The following is a 17051-nucleotide window of genomic DNA, read 5'->3' as shown; positions in this document are numbered from 1 at the left end:
TGGTCCATAGCCAAAGGGCTTTCCAAAACACCCCTAACTTTCTATCATCAATAGAGCTGAAGGTATGAGCCCCGAAGACTCCTGTTTTTATGCATAGCAGTTTGGAACATATTAGGTACCCCACACTGTCACAAGATTTTCGATACAGCGGGCATGTTGCAGTGCAGTGTTGTCAACTGGAGCAAGGAGCTTCTCTACAGGACAAAAGGAGTATGTCACAAAGGAGCCCTTGAACTCAGCTTTTGGAAGCCTGCTGAAAGTGGAAGCCTGTAGAATAGTGCACCACCTCTCTGTGCAGTGGTTAAAGAATTAGTTTCAGATCCCCCATAATTGTTCCAGCTAGCATTTGATGTGTGAATGTGGCAGTTCCTTTTGAGGGAGTACATTTCATTAGCCACAAATCCTACAAGGGAGTACATGTGCAAGGGAGACAGAGTTAGCATTCTAAGACTCTGGAACAGCAGCAATGGATAGAAACATTTTAAAGAAGAGAACACTAATCCTAGATTTTTGAATAAAATGTTCCTCTTTCAGTAAGCAAAGAATGGTTTCTCCTTCATCTTTTGTCTTCCTTTATTCTCACAGCAGATGAGTGAGTACACCTTAACCTGGGGTTTGTGAACACCAACTGCTCTACATTACCTAAATTTCTCCGACCCCCTCCCCCCCCCCCCCTCCTCCCCAATCCAACTAGTCTTCCCTCCCTGCAGACACACTATAGTAATGAAAGCTTAGATTAGTTTTAATAGAATTGCGCCTCCAAGTTGGAAGTATGGCCAACATTCTTCTCTTGGTGATTTTAAGTAATATATTGACTGAAGTTTCCGTACTGCTAAGGGAATCAGAAAAATTTTAATGGGTTAAAGTTTTTTTGCAGGGTGGTTATATGAATGGTCAGAAAATATGATTAGAATATTGTCAAGCAGCAGAAGAAAGCAATTCACCAAAATTGACATCATTGTGGAAATTGCAGCTGATTAAATTTCTACTTCAGTGAAACTTCTTTCTCTGTGTTTTTTCATTTGTGTACGACTGGTTATGCCCACAACTCATGTAAAGGGTAGTAAGGTGTATTTAGTATATTGCAACTGGCACCTTCTGCTCACTTTTTTTCTGTTGGGCATAATACAGTAGCTTAGAAGTCTTAGAAGTTCTGGGTCTCATGTCTAGAATGTTGTTTGTTTGCTTCATTACATTTGTTAGTAAATCTGATTAGTATTGAATTCTGGGGTAATAACGTTTTCAAAGCCCTGTATCTTTTTGTCATGTGCTAGCAGGCTCACAAGTTAGTTCATCATTCCTGCCTGTAGTAGACATATCAGATCATGCATCAGATATCTCAGGGGAATTGGGTAGAAATAACAGGCAGAGAAATTTAACTTTGGATCTTTGGAGTCCCTCTGCATCTTAAGTTTCCTTTCGCAAATCATCACAATTTCTCTTTTGAGCCGTAACACTAGATTTTCATGATTTTCGGTAGAATGTGAAGCCTGTGAACTGATGATGGAAGTTAAGAGTTCATTGTTCCATCAACAACAAGGTAATCACAAATTGTTTAGAAGAAAGTAAAATCAGAAAGGAAATAATGGGCAGCAATTCCCTTGTCACACTTTCACAGATAACTGTATTTGTTTTGTAATCTCCATGATATTTCATTATTACTTATGGTCAACAGGGATCAATTAATATTGTGTGTTCTTAAAGGTTTGTAACAGCTGATGTCTTGCAAAACTCTGAGTCAGATCTATAAAAACGCGAAAGTGGATGTCAACAGTATGAAGTAGTGAAAGTAGTTAGGTAAGGCCCTCAGTTTGTAATGCGTAACCAAATGCAAGCAGTAGTCACCACAATTGTGTGCATTTTTCTGTGTTTTTGAATGGGAAAATCATTTCACAGACACTGAAAAAGTGTAAATAATTTGGTTTATGCTGTTGTTGTTTACAGGCTAAAGACTGATTTGGTACAGGTCACAACACTATTTGTCCGCTGCAGATCTCTTCATATCTGCATAACTACTACAGCCTGTGTCCACTTGATGCTGCTCGCTGTATTCCAGTCGTGGTCTTCCTCAACACTTTTTCTCACTGACACTTTCCTCCATTACCAACTTGACAATTCCTTCATGCCTTGAGATGTGTTCTGTCCTACTATTAGTCAGGTTGGTCCATAAATTTCTTTTTTCCTCTAATTCTTCATCTCATTACTTATTTCACCAACCCATCTAATATTAAACATTTTTTTGTAGCACCTCAATTTAAAATCTGACTTGTTTATTGTCCACATTTCACTTCCATATAAGTCTACACTCCAGAAAAATATCAACAAAAAAGAAAGAAAAAATAGATATTTGGCCATTAAAAACTTTTTCTCTTTCAGAAATACTTTTATTGCTGTTACAGGCAGCATTTTATATCCTCTGTACTTCCGTCAGTTATCTGTACTTCATCAGTTATTTTGCTTTTCAAATCACAAACTCACTTATTTCCTAATGTAATTTCCCTAAGCACTACCTGATTTAATGAGACTGCGTTCCATTGCCCTGGTCTTACTTTTATCTATATTTCTCTTATAACACTTTTCTCATTCTGAGAAACTGAGCAAGGTGGTACAGTGGTTAGCACACCGGACTCGCATTCGGGAGGAAGACGGTTCAATTCCGTGTCCGGCCATCCTGATTGAGGTTTTCTGTGATTTCCCTAAATCTCTTCAGACAAATCCCGGGATGGTTCGTTTGAAAAGGGCACGGTCGACTTCCTTACCCGTCCTTCCATAATGCGATGAGACCAATGACCTCGCAGTTTGCTCTCCTCCCCCAAAACAATCCAACTCCTCATGCTGAGAAATTGGAAGGAGCAGTCTGTTTTACTTAGCAAAGATTTTCTATAGGTTTTACTTAGCAAAGACTTTCTAAAACCAAGATTGCGTAAATATTTGTTATTTACAAACAACCAGATTGACAGACTTTGCTGTCATCTTTAGGTCACCAAAAATTTGTTATAAAATGTGTTCATTTTAAGTTGGACCTCACACAAAGTTGTCATGTAGATAAAATGTTGCTCTTAACATAAAGGTTTGTCATAATTAAACATTTAAAATCAAGAATCACCTTGTGCACAAGGCCTTGTACCTTATACGTAGCACTTAAAGATGATTGTTACGTCATGAAAAAAACACAGTATACAATAAAATGAACACTAGCACATATGTTAATGTTAGCTGGACATATTCTAATCATCCTTTTAAATCCTCTTTTAAGCTCTTCTCAGGACACTATCAATTCTGTTAAACTGTTCCTTAAAGTCCATTGCCATATATGACAGAATTACAGTACCATTGGCATATCTCATAATTTCATAATTTAATGGTAATGAAAAGGAAGAAATAAAGTTACCAGAATACGTAATTCTTGCATTTGACTCTGAACATCGATTGGGATTTTGGAAAGAGTGACAATAAGAGAAAGTACTGTATAAGCAGACTTCCAGAATTGTGTGAATCAAAAGTAAAATTTAGTTTACATTTGTATTTAGTATGTCATTGTTTTGTGTAACAGGTAGAGAGTGCAAAAGTGGAAACGCAGGAACCCGAACTGAGGCGGCTCCTGCATCTGACGACTGAAGACCTGCGGTTTGCGGATTATGTTGTGCGACAAGTGTCAGAGGATCGGCACGATGTCTTCCTGGATGGTGTCGGGTGGGAGGGGGGTGACGAGTGGATAAGGGCACAGTTCCGTGCCTACCTACTTTGCCTTCTGCGCACGTCTCTCTTGCAGGGTAGGTAACATCTTACTGAAGGGTAAATGTGTAGCTACTGCTGGAATGTCATCTTTTCATTAAATTTCACAGTTTGTGATGGTTTTCACAAATAATAAATTTAATTTTCGGTAACCTATACCTTTTACTGGCATGTTTCCTATAGTGTGCAGATCAGTGAACAATTGCCTAAAACCCAACACACAAAGCAGAGTTATAGTTCATGCAAAAATATTTCCTGCCACGTGATTCTTGTCCAGGATTCTGGCCTGTGATGTCACAAAGGATTTTACTAAATCCGAACAAATTCCAGTTCACTGGTTGGAAAGTACTATCTGTTGTAAAAAAATTATGCGCTACTTACACTCTACCTTATTGTGGTCCTTTATACGGGTGTCTCTCTCAAGAGCCATCAGGTGCATTTTCTCCGATACTTTGGCAGATACTTGCAATTTCGATTTTGCAATGTTTAGCAAGAGTCAGCCCAAACAAATACTGCTCAGAGTGTCTTTCGTGTGATGCCCGGTGCTATAGGGAAGAATTTGTTTGTTGCCTTTACAAACGAAATGATTTTGAAAGCAGAATTTTACGTATTCAGTTGATACAATGGTCCCAGATTAGTCTAGTGTGATATTTGTTTCAACCATATGAATTAACATGTACAGTAGAACAAGAAAAATAACCAGTACTCCAGCAGCGACAGCACCGCCGTGGCCCGCGCTGACTGCTATCGCCACGCACCAGCACTGCTGTTCAGTCGCTCCTGGAAGTCTGGTTATTCTTCTTCTTCTACTGTACCTGTTAGTTCATATGGTTGAAACAAATATCACACTGTACTAATCTGCACCACTTTATTGAACAAGCACGTAAAATTCCGCTTTAAAAATCTCTTTGTTTGTAACAAGAAACAAACAGATGCTTTCCGTCCACACCATATGTTGTCTAAAAGACTTGGTGAGCTGCATTTGTTTGGGAATACTCCAGCTACACACTACAAAAACAAAATTGCAGTTATCTGCGGAAACAACAGAGAAAATGCACCTGACAACTCTTAGGAGAGAGAACGTGTATGGTCTTAAATTTCAGTGTATTTAAGAAAATACTTCATATATTTTGTAAATAGATTTCATACAGGTTACGCTAATTTTGATTAATAACATAATGCAGTCAACGTGTTTCAAATAATGGGAAGCCCAGGATGGAATAACACTATGCAAAAGATCACCACATAGAGGAGGCATTGAATCACAAAAAGGCACAATGGAAAGAATAATAGAAATAGCAAAGCTTTCAGACAAAATCATTCCTATGAAGTAGAGCTCGCACACATGCAAACAACAGTAGTTCACACTCACATAGCTACTGTCTCAGAGTGCTAAGGCCCAACTGTGTCTGACGTAAGCAGTAGCAATCTTCTGGAGGAGATAGTGGGGGTAAGGAGTTGTTGGCCTGCGATGGGGAGGGGGAGGGATAGCAGGAAAGGGGTGGGGAAGATACTAGTGCTGCCTGTAGGAGCATGCTGGGACAGGGTGGGGACTGGTTTTAGGGCTGCTTTGTGCTGGCTGTCCTGGGAGGAGAGAATTTGTAGGTGTGTTGGTGGGATAGAAGGTGTATTTACTTAAATACTAGTTTTGAGGCAGGAGGAAGGGAATATGCAGGTGGAGGACAAAGGTTAGCAACGGTTGAGGCCTGGGAGGTTACGGGAATGAAGAATACGTTTCAGCAAGAGTTCTAACTGTGCAGTTCAGAAAAGCTGATATTGGCTCAGGCTCGTACGTAGTTGTTTGCAGCAAAGCACATCATATTCAGCAACTGGGTGGCCCAGCTATCCCTGGCCATAGTTAGGCGTTGGCCATTCGTGTCCAATACATTGTCCTGCCACCGCCTACTGCAGTCCTGTCACTGACATCTCCTACCCCATAAAAAGCAGAGCCACCTGTGAAACCAACCATATGATCTACAGACTCAGCTGCAACCATTGTATGTTATTCTGTATAGTTATCACTACCAACAAGCAATCTCCACTTTACCAACTGCCTCACAGCTTGTGCCATGTGGTTTCTTCCCACCAATACCAGCTTTCCTGAACTGCACAGCTGGGAACTCTCTCTGCAACATATCCTTTCTTTCCTTCCTTCCTTCCTTCCTGTAACCACCTGGCATTAGTATCTGCTAGTCCCTATCCTCCAACTGCCTGTCCTCTTCCACTACTCCCAGTCCAGTGTCCCAGTCCAGTGTACACACACACACACACACACACACACACACACACACACACACCTACAAATCATTTCTTCTTCTCTACTTCTCCCCCTACCTTCCCCACCCACCACTCTCACCTCCACCCCCACCCCCTATCCCCAGAATAGTCTCCGGATGCTGCACATAGCAGCCCTTCAGCCCTTTCCTGTCCCCACCACGTCCTGGCAGGCTCCCACATGCAGCACTAGCAACTTCCCACACCCCTATTCTGCCATCTCTTTGCTCTCCCCATTCCAAGCAGCCTTCTTACCCTCACCAACCACCCCGGCAGATTGCTGTTCTGTCATATGCAGTCACTGTCGGACATTAGCAGCCAGAGACTGTAGCTATGAGTATGTGAGTTGTTGTTTGTGTGTCCAAGTTCTACTTCGGAGGGATGATTTTCCCAAAAGATTTTATATTTCTAGAATTCTCTCCATTGCACCTGTCTGTGACTTAGGTTGTAACTCACCAAACAGAGACGGCACCATCCTTTCCATATTGCTGATTAACAGCATGTTTTCTTATATATCTCAGTAATTCATATGCTTTTTTGAAATGCCAGTTACGTCTTACTTGTTTGGAGTGGAATTGAACCGATGCCCATTATGTTGTTATGTAAAACAAGAAATCTTGAAACTGAAATAACGTTAAAGCTGTTGCATGTTAGTAAAATCAAATAATGTTCTTTGACAATTAGGAAATTGTACCTTAAATCTGTATAGATCAGTTTTGCATTTTTTTTAAATGATCAGAATCATGGTCATCATTATTATTATTGTTTCTACTCCTAAGGACAGAGAACAGTTGCAAGTGACATCTCTATCAGATTTTCTGGTCCTTCCGTAACTGTTGCCCTTTTATCTCAGATTTTGAGCACAGTGAGGGAAAGCTTCTCCGCACTGCCACAGTGTCTTCCCCTCAGCCTCATTCCTGGCACATTTCGTTCTGAGTAGGCCTGGGGGTCACTGCAGAGAGCCAACCTCTGCAGCACTGCAATCGCTCCAGTGCTACAGTCTACAGCAGCCTTCTTTCCAATATTCACTTTTCTCATTGCTTATTTTATCTGTTTTTATTATTATTATTATTATTATTATTGTTATTATTATTATTATTATTTCTGCAGGGAAGGCCAGAGCAACACCATTTCTATTGCGTGGGGACAATTCTTATTCAGTACAGTTACTATTCCGTCCAATAAATGTTGCTACTTTAGTCCTTATGATAGTGTAGGTACGAGGGACATTTTGAGCTGGCTGATCTTAGAACCTAGCAGAAATTTTCCAATCCTGTGTATCTGTTGTAGCATATGGCACAGTTTGAAAGTTTTCAGTCTTCTGTTTCCATTGTTTCCTCTGCGAGGAAACAATGTTACCCAAGTACTATAAGTTGTCTACCATACTTGTCTTCTTATCTACAGCTCTTAGAGAGACTGTTTTGCAGTTCATAATCTACAACAAATCACTTGCCATGGTTTTGCAGAATTTATGGCCAATTTTTCTGGATTCTTCTATATCTACCAGGTGTACCAGTATGAAATGAGCATTTTTTGTAAAAATGAAACACTAATTTTGAATTGAAAAGTAAAAACATTTTATTCAAAGTACTTACCATTGCTTTCTATACATTTTGACCACCTTTCTGGCAATTTGTGGACACCACACCAATAGAAATGTTCGTCTTTTGAAGCAAACCAATCAGACACCCAATTTTCGACTTCTTCATAGGAATCAGAAGTGTTCCTCAGCTAATGTGTGTTCCATTGATGAAAACAAATGGTACTCAGAAGGGGCCAAGTCTGGTGAATATGGCGGGTGGGGTAGCAGCTCCCAGCCAAGTGTTTTGATTGTATCCTGAACCAGTTTTGCTTTGTGTGCAGGTGCATTGTTGTGTAAAAAAATTACTTTGCCATGTCTTCTGGCCCATTCTGGTCTTTTTTCGATCAATGCCTAGTTCAAATTGATCATTTGTTGTCTGTAGCAATTAGTATTCACAGTTTCACCGGGTTTTAGAAGCTCATGATACACCATACCTTTCTGATACCACCAAATGCATAGCATTGTCTTCTTGCAGAATTGATCTGGTTTTGCAGTCGATGTTGATGGTTGTCCCAGATTAACCCATGACTTTTCCCGTGTAGGATTCTTAAAATAAATCCATTTTTCATCGCCAGTAACAATTCGATGCACAATAGATTTTCTTTCATGTCTTTGAAGCAAAATTTGACAAATGGTTTTTCAGTTTTCCATCTGTCTTTCATTCAATTCACGTGTCACCCATTTTCCACACTTTTGGATCTTTCCCATAGCTTTCAAACAGTCAGAAATTGTTTGTTGTGCAACAATTAGCATTGCTTCCATTTGCTTCTGACACAAGGTGTCATATTCATCCAATATTGCTTGCAATTCGGCGTCTTCAAACTTTTTTGGTGGTCTTCCACGTTCTTCATTTTTTACATCAAAATCATTATTTCTGAACCATTGAAACCCTCTTTTGCCTGTTGCTTCTGGTAGAGTGTGATCACCATATGCCTCAACAAGCATTCGATGCGACTCTGCAGCACTTTTTTTCAAATGAAAACAATAAATTAATGCTTTCCGCAAATCGTCACTTTCTGGTACAAAATTCGACATTGTTAACATGATGAAAACATATGATGTTGTTTGTTCCATGAATTGATGTATACTAAATATCTTTGACAGATGTCATACCAACAAAAAAAAATATCCCTATAGACACATTTGTATCTTTAACACTCATTTCACACCGGTACACCTGGTAAATCCACACCTATGTGAACACTCCACAAGCTGCTGCACAGTATGTGGTCACACAGTACATCAAATCAGTTTTATCAGTTTTCTTTCTTACTCCAATTGCTTTAAGAGCATCTTGTACATCCTTATGAAGACCATTGATATTTGTAGCTCTTCCCTCCATGTTGTCTTTGCTGAGTCTAAATGCCAGCTAAATTGTGAAGAGTTTTGGTTGGCTCCAATTATTCTCCTGCCACTTGGAAAATCTTTGTGTGTACAGAATACAGGTGTTCAGTGCTGCAGTATATACCCTCTCTAAGAAAGACCTTAGTGGCCGTCTCCCGGTTCCTCTAGGCACTTGGTCCCTACCACTTCCTGCAATAGCTTCTCTGTCTACCATGACTTGTTCAGCATTTACACCTAGTTAGCAGTCTATTGGTAATTGACACAGTTGGTTCGGTATCTGGGTGCTGCCAACACACAACTTGGATGAATTTTTAGTGTCTACCGGGAATACTATCCTGGGGTGTAACAGAAGTGTGGAATTGTAGATTTTGCATCCATGGGATAACAGTTCAGCTTTTGTAGTTAGTGTACTTGTTCGTGTCACCTTTTTTAAATAAGGGAGTTAAGACTCCCTGTTTCCAGTCAATGGGTATTGCATTTTGTTTCCAATTTCTGTTAAGAATACAAACTTATACAGACAACTCTTACCAGAAAGATATGTATTAATTATTTTCTTATTGTTACCAGTACTTGATGATTGTCTGTGTTTTAGTACATTGTGTTCCATGCTCCCATCAGCCATTTGAGATGGCCCAAGTTCTTAAGATGAGATATGATACATTGGGCCAGGTGTTATGTTCAAAATGTTGTAAAGTTAATGCCGCTCAACTGTTGGTGGTTCACCAGAAAATTCTAGCCCTAGAAAAGTGCAATTCCAATTTTTTCATCTTCTTCCTTATTATCTTCTGATACATTGTCTGGTAGTTCATCTCCAACTACATCTAATGTCGGGAAATGATCATATGGTATCGATGGGCGGAAGTCCCCACCTGGAGAAGTGTGACCACCAATTTGCAAGTCTTTTAAGTTGACTGTGCACTGGGTCATTTGAGTTTCTATGATGATGATATGGTGATGAGGACAACACAACACTAAGTGCCCACATGGAGAAAATCTCTAATCCGGCAGGAATCAAACCTCGGCTGCATGGAAGTCAGATGTGCTGACCACTCAGCTTGAGGGGGCAGACACCCAGTGATGTAATATGGTCTTTGTCGAGAGGTTCCATATGGTCATTCAATTCATTGTCGATGTCCCACTCATTTTTGTTGTTGCGGACACTGGAATTATCTAGAATTTCCAATATCTCCTCCCTAAATGATCCATTGGGCATTCTTACTAGCATCTTCATATTATTGTGGGGCAATGATTATTCCATAAAATTTTGGGTGTGCAGCTGCATAAATCTATGCAGCTGCAAGCCCAAAGTTTTATGGAATATTCTTACTATCAGTTGAAATATGGTCTCTTGTGATTCCAACTCAACAGTGAACATCTAATTCAACTACACAGTAGTAATCAAAAACAGTAGAAGATGGAATATGTTATTTGGGTAAAACAATGTATGCGTGATAAAACTCGACTGTGGAAAAATTGAGTAATAACGATGAATGAGAAAATATTTTCTACAACTTCATTTTTGACAAATAAGACATTTGAAATCGGGCAGTGTAGTCTCTCACGATCCCCCACCCCCCCTCCCCCATCCTAATATACCTCACCAATGACTATAAAAACAGAAGAATTGGGTAAGTTGTGAGTGTGAATACTGTTTCAATCATGTCAGGGCAAAATCACAGGCAAAATTATTATATGGGAAATATCAACTTGAGTTAGTCATAATGCCCCGCTTGGTAATGCAAGGGTTAATGAAGTTGTGAAAGTGTGTGTGTGTGTGTGTGTGTGTGTGTGTGTGTGTGTGTGTGTGTGTGTGTGTGAGAGAGAGAGAGAGAGAGAGAGAGCACTTAACTTTATTACTGTACTAGGAGTGTATTCTATTGTTTCAGATGGAAGCCGGGAAATTGAACATTTTAATGCAAGTTTCATGTCAGCATGGAAAGATACGCACAATTATAAAATGTGGGTCAGTTCTGACCATTCTGCTATATGGGATGTGAACCCAGGCCATCCGTTTGCTGGACAACTTTCAGTTTCGGACATGAAGCTAAGACTGTCACAGTTAGTATTACAAGAGATTGATTTTATGTTATTCTTAATTTAGGAAGTGACTCAAGTGAAAATCACAATGGTGTGATTCACTAGGGTTTACAAGCTAGTCTAGTGTAAAGAAGTTGGTTATGAAGAATGCTCTGATGTTTAGAGGCTGAGAAATGTCTTAAGACTTGGACTTTTTAATAATTGTTTATTTTTGTCACTGTGCATCCTGTTGTGAAGCTGACATTGAATTCAGGAAAAAAATATTGTATCATTTTCCGCCACAGATCTTGACCACAGTTTGTGCACTTGAACCCCAAAATTAAAACAATACCATCACCAAGAACAGGTGCGCATAGGAATATTATGTGACTGAGACACTTGCTTTTGCACACTACTCTCTTGAATCTAAGGGCATAACATGCTATTGACATTATCTTCAGTAGTATCTTTGTGTGCTCATTTGATTTTAACTGAAAGTCAATATTCATTCCTAAAATTTTGTATGTTATAAAATTTATGGAATTGTCATCTATATCTAATGTGAAAGTATTATTTTCCCACTGCAGGCTGATATCAATGCTGTTTGTTTTCTTTATATTCAGTGTTAATTGAACATTGACTTGTAAGCATCCCTGAGGGTTTCATTTTTGTTCTGTATCTAGAATTTTTGTGTGTTGTCTGTAATTGCAGTACTGCTGTCATCAATGAAGAGAATGTTTTCTCCATGCATAACATTATCTAGAAGCTCTTTGATATATGTTTTTCAGAGCAGAGATATTAAAGTGGTTCACTTCTGTTACAGTACATTCTGCCCTATAGCCACAGTGACAGTGTTAAAATTCTCAGGTTACCTATTTTGTCTGTTACAAATTTTAGATGCTAGAATGTATGTTCTTTGAAACAAAAAGATTATACCATCCCAATAGTTTTTTATGTCATCATTCTTTGGACCTGCAAAACATAACACTACATCTATATATACTCATTGGACAATGGGAAAACAGCAGAATCAAAATGTTTGAAATGTGATGGTACTGAGGGATGCTAAAGATCAATTTGACAGATATGAAATGAGGTGTCTAGCAGAATTGGGTGGGGAGATACAATGTTTGGAAAACATTATGGATGGATGATATAAATGTAACCATAAAAATACCTTTCTTCTTGTCTTTCAAATTTCAGTAATTTAGGACAAATTCAAGACTGTTTGTTACTTATCAGTGTAATAAGTAATCTCAGAATTGTCTTGCAACTGGCTATGTGTTATTCGCTTTGCCATCAACACATTTATTCCTTGGAAGTATTTTCAGCTGCAGCTTATTAAAAGCTTCAGATGGGCAGGCTCTCACTTGTAGTTGAAGTGTATTCATTTGTTTGGTGACAGTTAACAGGAGCTGGGTACTGCAGAGTAGTTGCGCTGCACAAGCAGCACCATTACTTCTGTGCGGAAATCCATTGGTTCTTTGTGGTGGTTGTGATACATTTACAGTTCAGAGCAAGTTGAGTGCTCTTTGCTGTAGCTCTGTACATGTGTCTTTTGCGAATATAGCATGTATAGCAAAATTTAGTAATTTTACAGTCCGTTTTGTGTGTTTCTCAACAGTGAATAAAATACAAAAGTCTAGTTACTTGTGGGGATGATGATCTGTAAGGCACAAAAGAAACAAGAGTGCATAGTGTGATATATGTGGCCAAACATTGTGTTTCGGAACTGCTGTGAATAATGTGAGAGTGTTTAAAGAGAAGGCATCAGACTGTAAATTTATAAGTTCATGGTCAGAGTGTGGCAACTGAATCGTCAAGTACCTCAAATGCTGTTCGTAACAATACAATCCACAGTCTCAAAACTCTTATCCAAACATTATTGATTGCCAGTCACATTTCAGTGATGTCATTCTGCTAAAAAAAACACACACACACACAAAAGGGGGAAAGGGGGGTGAAACACTGCTGAGAGTGAAAAAACTGTTCCTTGCTTAGGGATCTATTAGTTCCTTCCTCAGGTTGGAAAAGAGAATAGGTTATAGGTTGGGTAGATTGCCGATCACACACTTTAACTTGGCCCCTGTGTGGAGGAAAAGCATGCGATTGACTTGTAGCACATTGGCTGCCCCGGGATGAGCCCTGCCTCCTCCTCTCAGTGCAGCCAGCTTACAGCTTATAAAAGAAATGAATGTGTAGCAGGTTAATGCATTGCAGAAGTCTCACAAAAAGCAGCATCACTCTAACTTCAAGTAATTGAAAATGGAATCTTCTTGCTAGAAAATAACTATTACATCTGTAAACTGTAAGGTGTTGATAGGTAGAAGTGCTTCCACTACTATTTTCCATGACCATCTAAGGTTGGTAACGAGTGTAAACGTCCTGAAACTGCACAAAGTCAGCCAACATCCACCGATTAGGAAAGGGCCGAGTTAAAGTGTGTGATTAGTAGATAAGAAAGGGCAGGCCATGATGATGCCAAGATGAGAGGGACCCACCTGTTGTGATGGTGAAGGGAACATTCATAATGTGTTTCCAGCCTGTCTCGGTTGTTAAAGACAAAAGGTTTTTGTCAATAGCTTGAATCCAGCATATTGTTTGCCGAGCAGGAAAGCAATTTGTGGAAATATGAGGATTTTTGTAACTTCACTCTGTTTTGCTACAGTGTTCATTTTGTAGAAATAAATGAAAATGATTTCTGAGCAGTTCTATCTTTCTGATAATGATGTGATTATAAGCATTGAAAATGCATCAAATATTAAAAATGCAAAAACAAACGAAGGTCTGTGGAACCAGTTTAGACATTTCAGTCATCCCCTGAATCTCGTTGTGCTAGATGCTTTGAAAGAAGCTAGACTCATAATACAGAAGATAAAATCAGTGGGCAATGGCAATTACTTCAAGCTGAGTACGTCAGGCACAAGCAACTTACTGGAGCTAAGAAAAAGCTGGATTGGAACCCAAAAACGCCCATTTAAGCTGATTCAACTTATATTTAGCAACTCAGAAAACTGAGGGGTGCTGTGAAAACATTTATGGTGCTAATAAACAAAGACATTCCAGTTTTATTGGGGGAACAGTGAACAGTGTGCAAAGAACCGAGTGAAATGTTGAGAAAAAAGAAGTAACTGTGTAGATGATTGGAGAACAGTACGGGACTAATAGTCACAGTCTTGTAGATGTTTGCAAGAAAATATAAAACTTCTCTCCAATGGTGCAGAATGCCTATAGTCAGTTACACAAAGGATTGATAATACAAATCAGAGACTAAATGTAATAAAACAGTTGTGATGTCTGTGGTGATGGGGAAATTAAATAACTAAACCAAGAAGAAACTGTCATTTTTTACACTGGATAGATCTGATGTAATGAGATGGTATATTACTGGGAACAGTCTTAAAGCTATTAAGGTACCGCATATGGCATGGACAAGCAGCATAGGTATTTTATCTTATTAGTTGTTTACCAGCTATAATTTTCAGTATTTCATAAAAAATACAGCACCAAATAAATATTTGCTGTCATAATTTCTATATAGCATTTGATGCACAGTTTATATTATGCAAAGGTACCTGCAGTTACTCTTGCATTGCATTTTTAATGTATTTTCTTATTTTCTTCTCCTTTTCACGTAGCACAATGCAGAACACTGAAGGAGGTCGTAAACTGAATCAAGCAATGGCATCCACTGGACGCGCTGTGGCAACGACTGGCAGAGCAGTTGGTGAGTGAGTGCTTATTTTCTGTACTCTGGGTGCTGCCCCAAGAAGAGTGTGACAAAAAGTTAGTGCAGCAGAAACATGAACATTGTGAAATCAAAATAAATGGAATAAATAGTGTTATATATCTGTTTCATAGAAATATCTGTCAAATCCATGTGTAAAATTTTTTGGTGTTGAGGCTGTGTTACAATGGAGCTAAACTTGAGATTTTGGAGAAATTTACCTCCTTTTCTTTTCATCAGCAGCTGACTGACAGCTGGACTGATGGACGTGTCAGTTAAGTGTAAGATGGAGGGACACAGCTGAGTCATCCAGTATACAGAAAACCAGCACATGCAGATATTTATTTTTGTATGAAAGGAGTTTCTACCGCCCTGCCTAAAAGAATTCTGGCCTAAGTGGATCAATCTGCAGAGCTCAGACTGTTTTAGATTGCAGTAATGTGCAGCCTGAATTAAAATATTTGATATTCGCATTTCTGTAGAACAAATAAATATCACACCAATTTAAATCTGCATTCACTAGTACAAAAAGGTTCTGACCCATTCAGCAAATGGAAAAAGATAATCTTCTATACTATGCGTTGGTAGAATACGGTTAATGTTTACTCGCACTGGTGATAACATAGAGACAGATGAAATGAACAGGTGATTTTGGAGGTAAAAGACAGTGGAGGTCATGAAGTGAATGAATAACCAAAAAAAGTCCAGAGCACAGCAAAGTTGCCTTTAAGAAAAAGCAACAGTCCAGAAAGTAGTCCAAATCACAAATGGAAATCAGGAAAGGTTAACATTCTACTGTTCAAAGGTGCTTAACTAGAGGCTTCAGTGACTAGTGTCAAACTGGCCAGCAATAGACACGCTGTGGTATTTAGTGGCAGACCTTCGCAGAGGGCGGCGCCATCTCACATGCTTGCATGGCAGCTGTGCCCCTCACAGATGCGAGCTGCGGCTGTCGCTTGAAGCCCTAGTATCTGTCACATGTTCTCTCTCTGTTGATATTTGGTCTAGATGGGGAACCCAAATCAGCATCAGGTACTAAAGATGCTCCAACACGATTTCTTCCTTTCTGTGGAGCAACCTCAAGCAAAATTAGGATACACACGTCTGCAGTCCCAGGTTTACGTGCCAAGTTTTGCCACTGGAAACACACCGACGAATACCTCCGCACTAGCTACTTGTAGCAGTAGTTATGTGGACCGCTTGGCCCGATATTGGAGCCTGCCACCGCTGTCTCGGGGACAGATAATGAATGCCTCATCTGATAAGTGTAGGATGCCAGGCTCTCATTGCGAACCAGAGTGAGGTGCGCAGTTGAGCACCCAGACAGCACACGATGGCTGGTGAGGTCTGTATTCTGTTCACTGCAAAAAATTAGAGAATTGCTGTATCCAGCAAGATATAGCCTTGGTTTCAGAATGTCTCTTGTTTACAGTGTGGTATGTGAGTGTAGTCCAGACAACAGACACTGTCTTTGAGTGCCCTACTGAATATAAAATTCATATCAAGTTTATAAACTTGGAAATGCAATTGGTAACAGAGCTTAGTCTTACAAAAGAACATAAGATTGTACTTCAAGATAAGGATCTTACTTAAAGCTTCATCTTAATGTGAAAACAGCAGTAAAAGGTCCGATGTGCACTAATAAATGTAACAAACAGTGGCTATATTTGTGGAACCCACAACCGGTTGCTAGACACAGAGCATTCAGAGAAAAACAGATGAAAGGGGTGGCCTCAATTCTCTTCCACTTCTTACTCTGTTCCAGTAGGGATTTCCCCAGCTTTCTGTGTTTGAAATCCCAGTGTACCTTTTCAACCATGTGACTTGTCTTTGTGTTCACTGGTAATGTCAAGCAGTGTAAAATTGAGGGTGGAATAATGACAATATCATGAAAAGGATAAGGACTATGTTGGTGAGAGCTAAGGACTGGCAGAATTTGAACAGATCAAGATCATTGTGGAGAGGGCTGCAGCCGGAGATGGTTAATCTGATGAGAAGGCCATTCGGTGGTTGCACGAGTCAAGGAACAGTATGTGGGAAAGAGTTCTGGCTGGGGGTAAGGAATCTTTTTTTGTATTGGCATAGATGGAAGGAGCAAGGATTGTGGTGGAGGATAAAAACACGTAAAAATGTATAAATAACATAAAAATATGTGTGAAAAAAATTCACAAAGGTGCACCAAAATAAACAGGAAAAACCATAAATTATTATTATTATTATTATTATTATTATTATTATTATTATTATTCACTTGTAATTTTATTTGTAATCCTTTTTGGTTTCATTATTGCAATGTACCGTAGAAGGCCAGCCTTCTCTGCTTTATTGTGGCGGAGATATTTCAAAACTTTTGATGTGATTCATTGGTTGACC

General features: G+C 39.3%; 1 protein-coding gene across 2 annotated transcripts in view; it reads left to right on the top strand.

Moving 5' to 3' along the window:
• Positions 1-17051, top strand: part of LOC126354865 (late secretory pathway protein AVL9 homolog) — a 97179-nt gene that overhangs the window by 59116 nt on the left and 21012 nt on the right. For both annotated transcript variants that reach the window (XM_050004853.1, XM_050004854.1), the window contains exons 7-9: positions 3554-3773; positions 10822-10993; positions 14590-14678. In XM_050004853.1, coding sequence (XP_049860810.1) covers positions 3554-3773; positions 10822-10993; positions 14590-14678 — 481 coding nt within the window. The remainder of the gene's footprint in view (positions 1-3553; positions 3774-10821; positions 10994-14589; positions 14679-17051) is intronic.

The sequence above is a fragment of the Schistocerca gregaria genome, chromosome 3 (genome assembly GCF_023897955.1).
Source record: "Schistocerca gregaria isolate iqSchGreg1 chromosome 3, iqSchGreg1.2, whole genome shotgun sequence".
Taxonomy (NCBI): Eukaryota; Metazoa; Arthropoda; class Insecta; order Orthoptera; family Acrididae; genus Schistocerca; species Schistocerca gregaria.
This window is presented reverse-complemented; position numbering and strand designations above follow the sequence as displayed.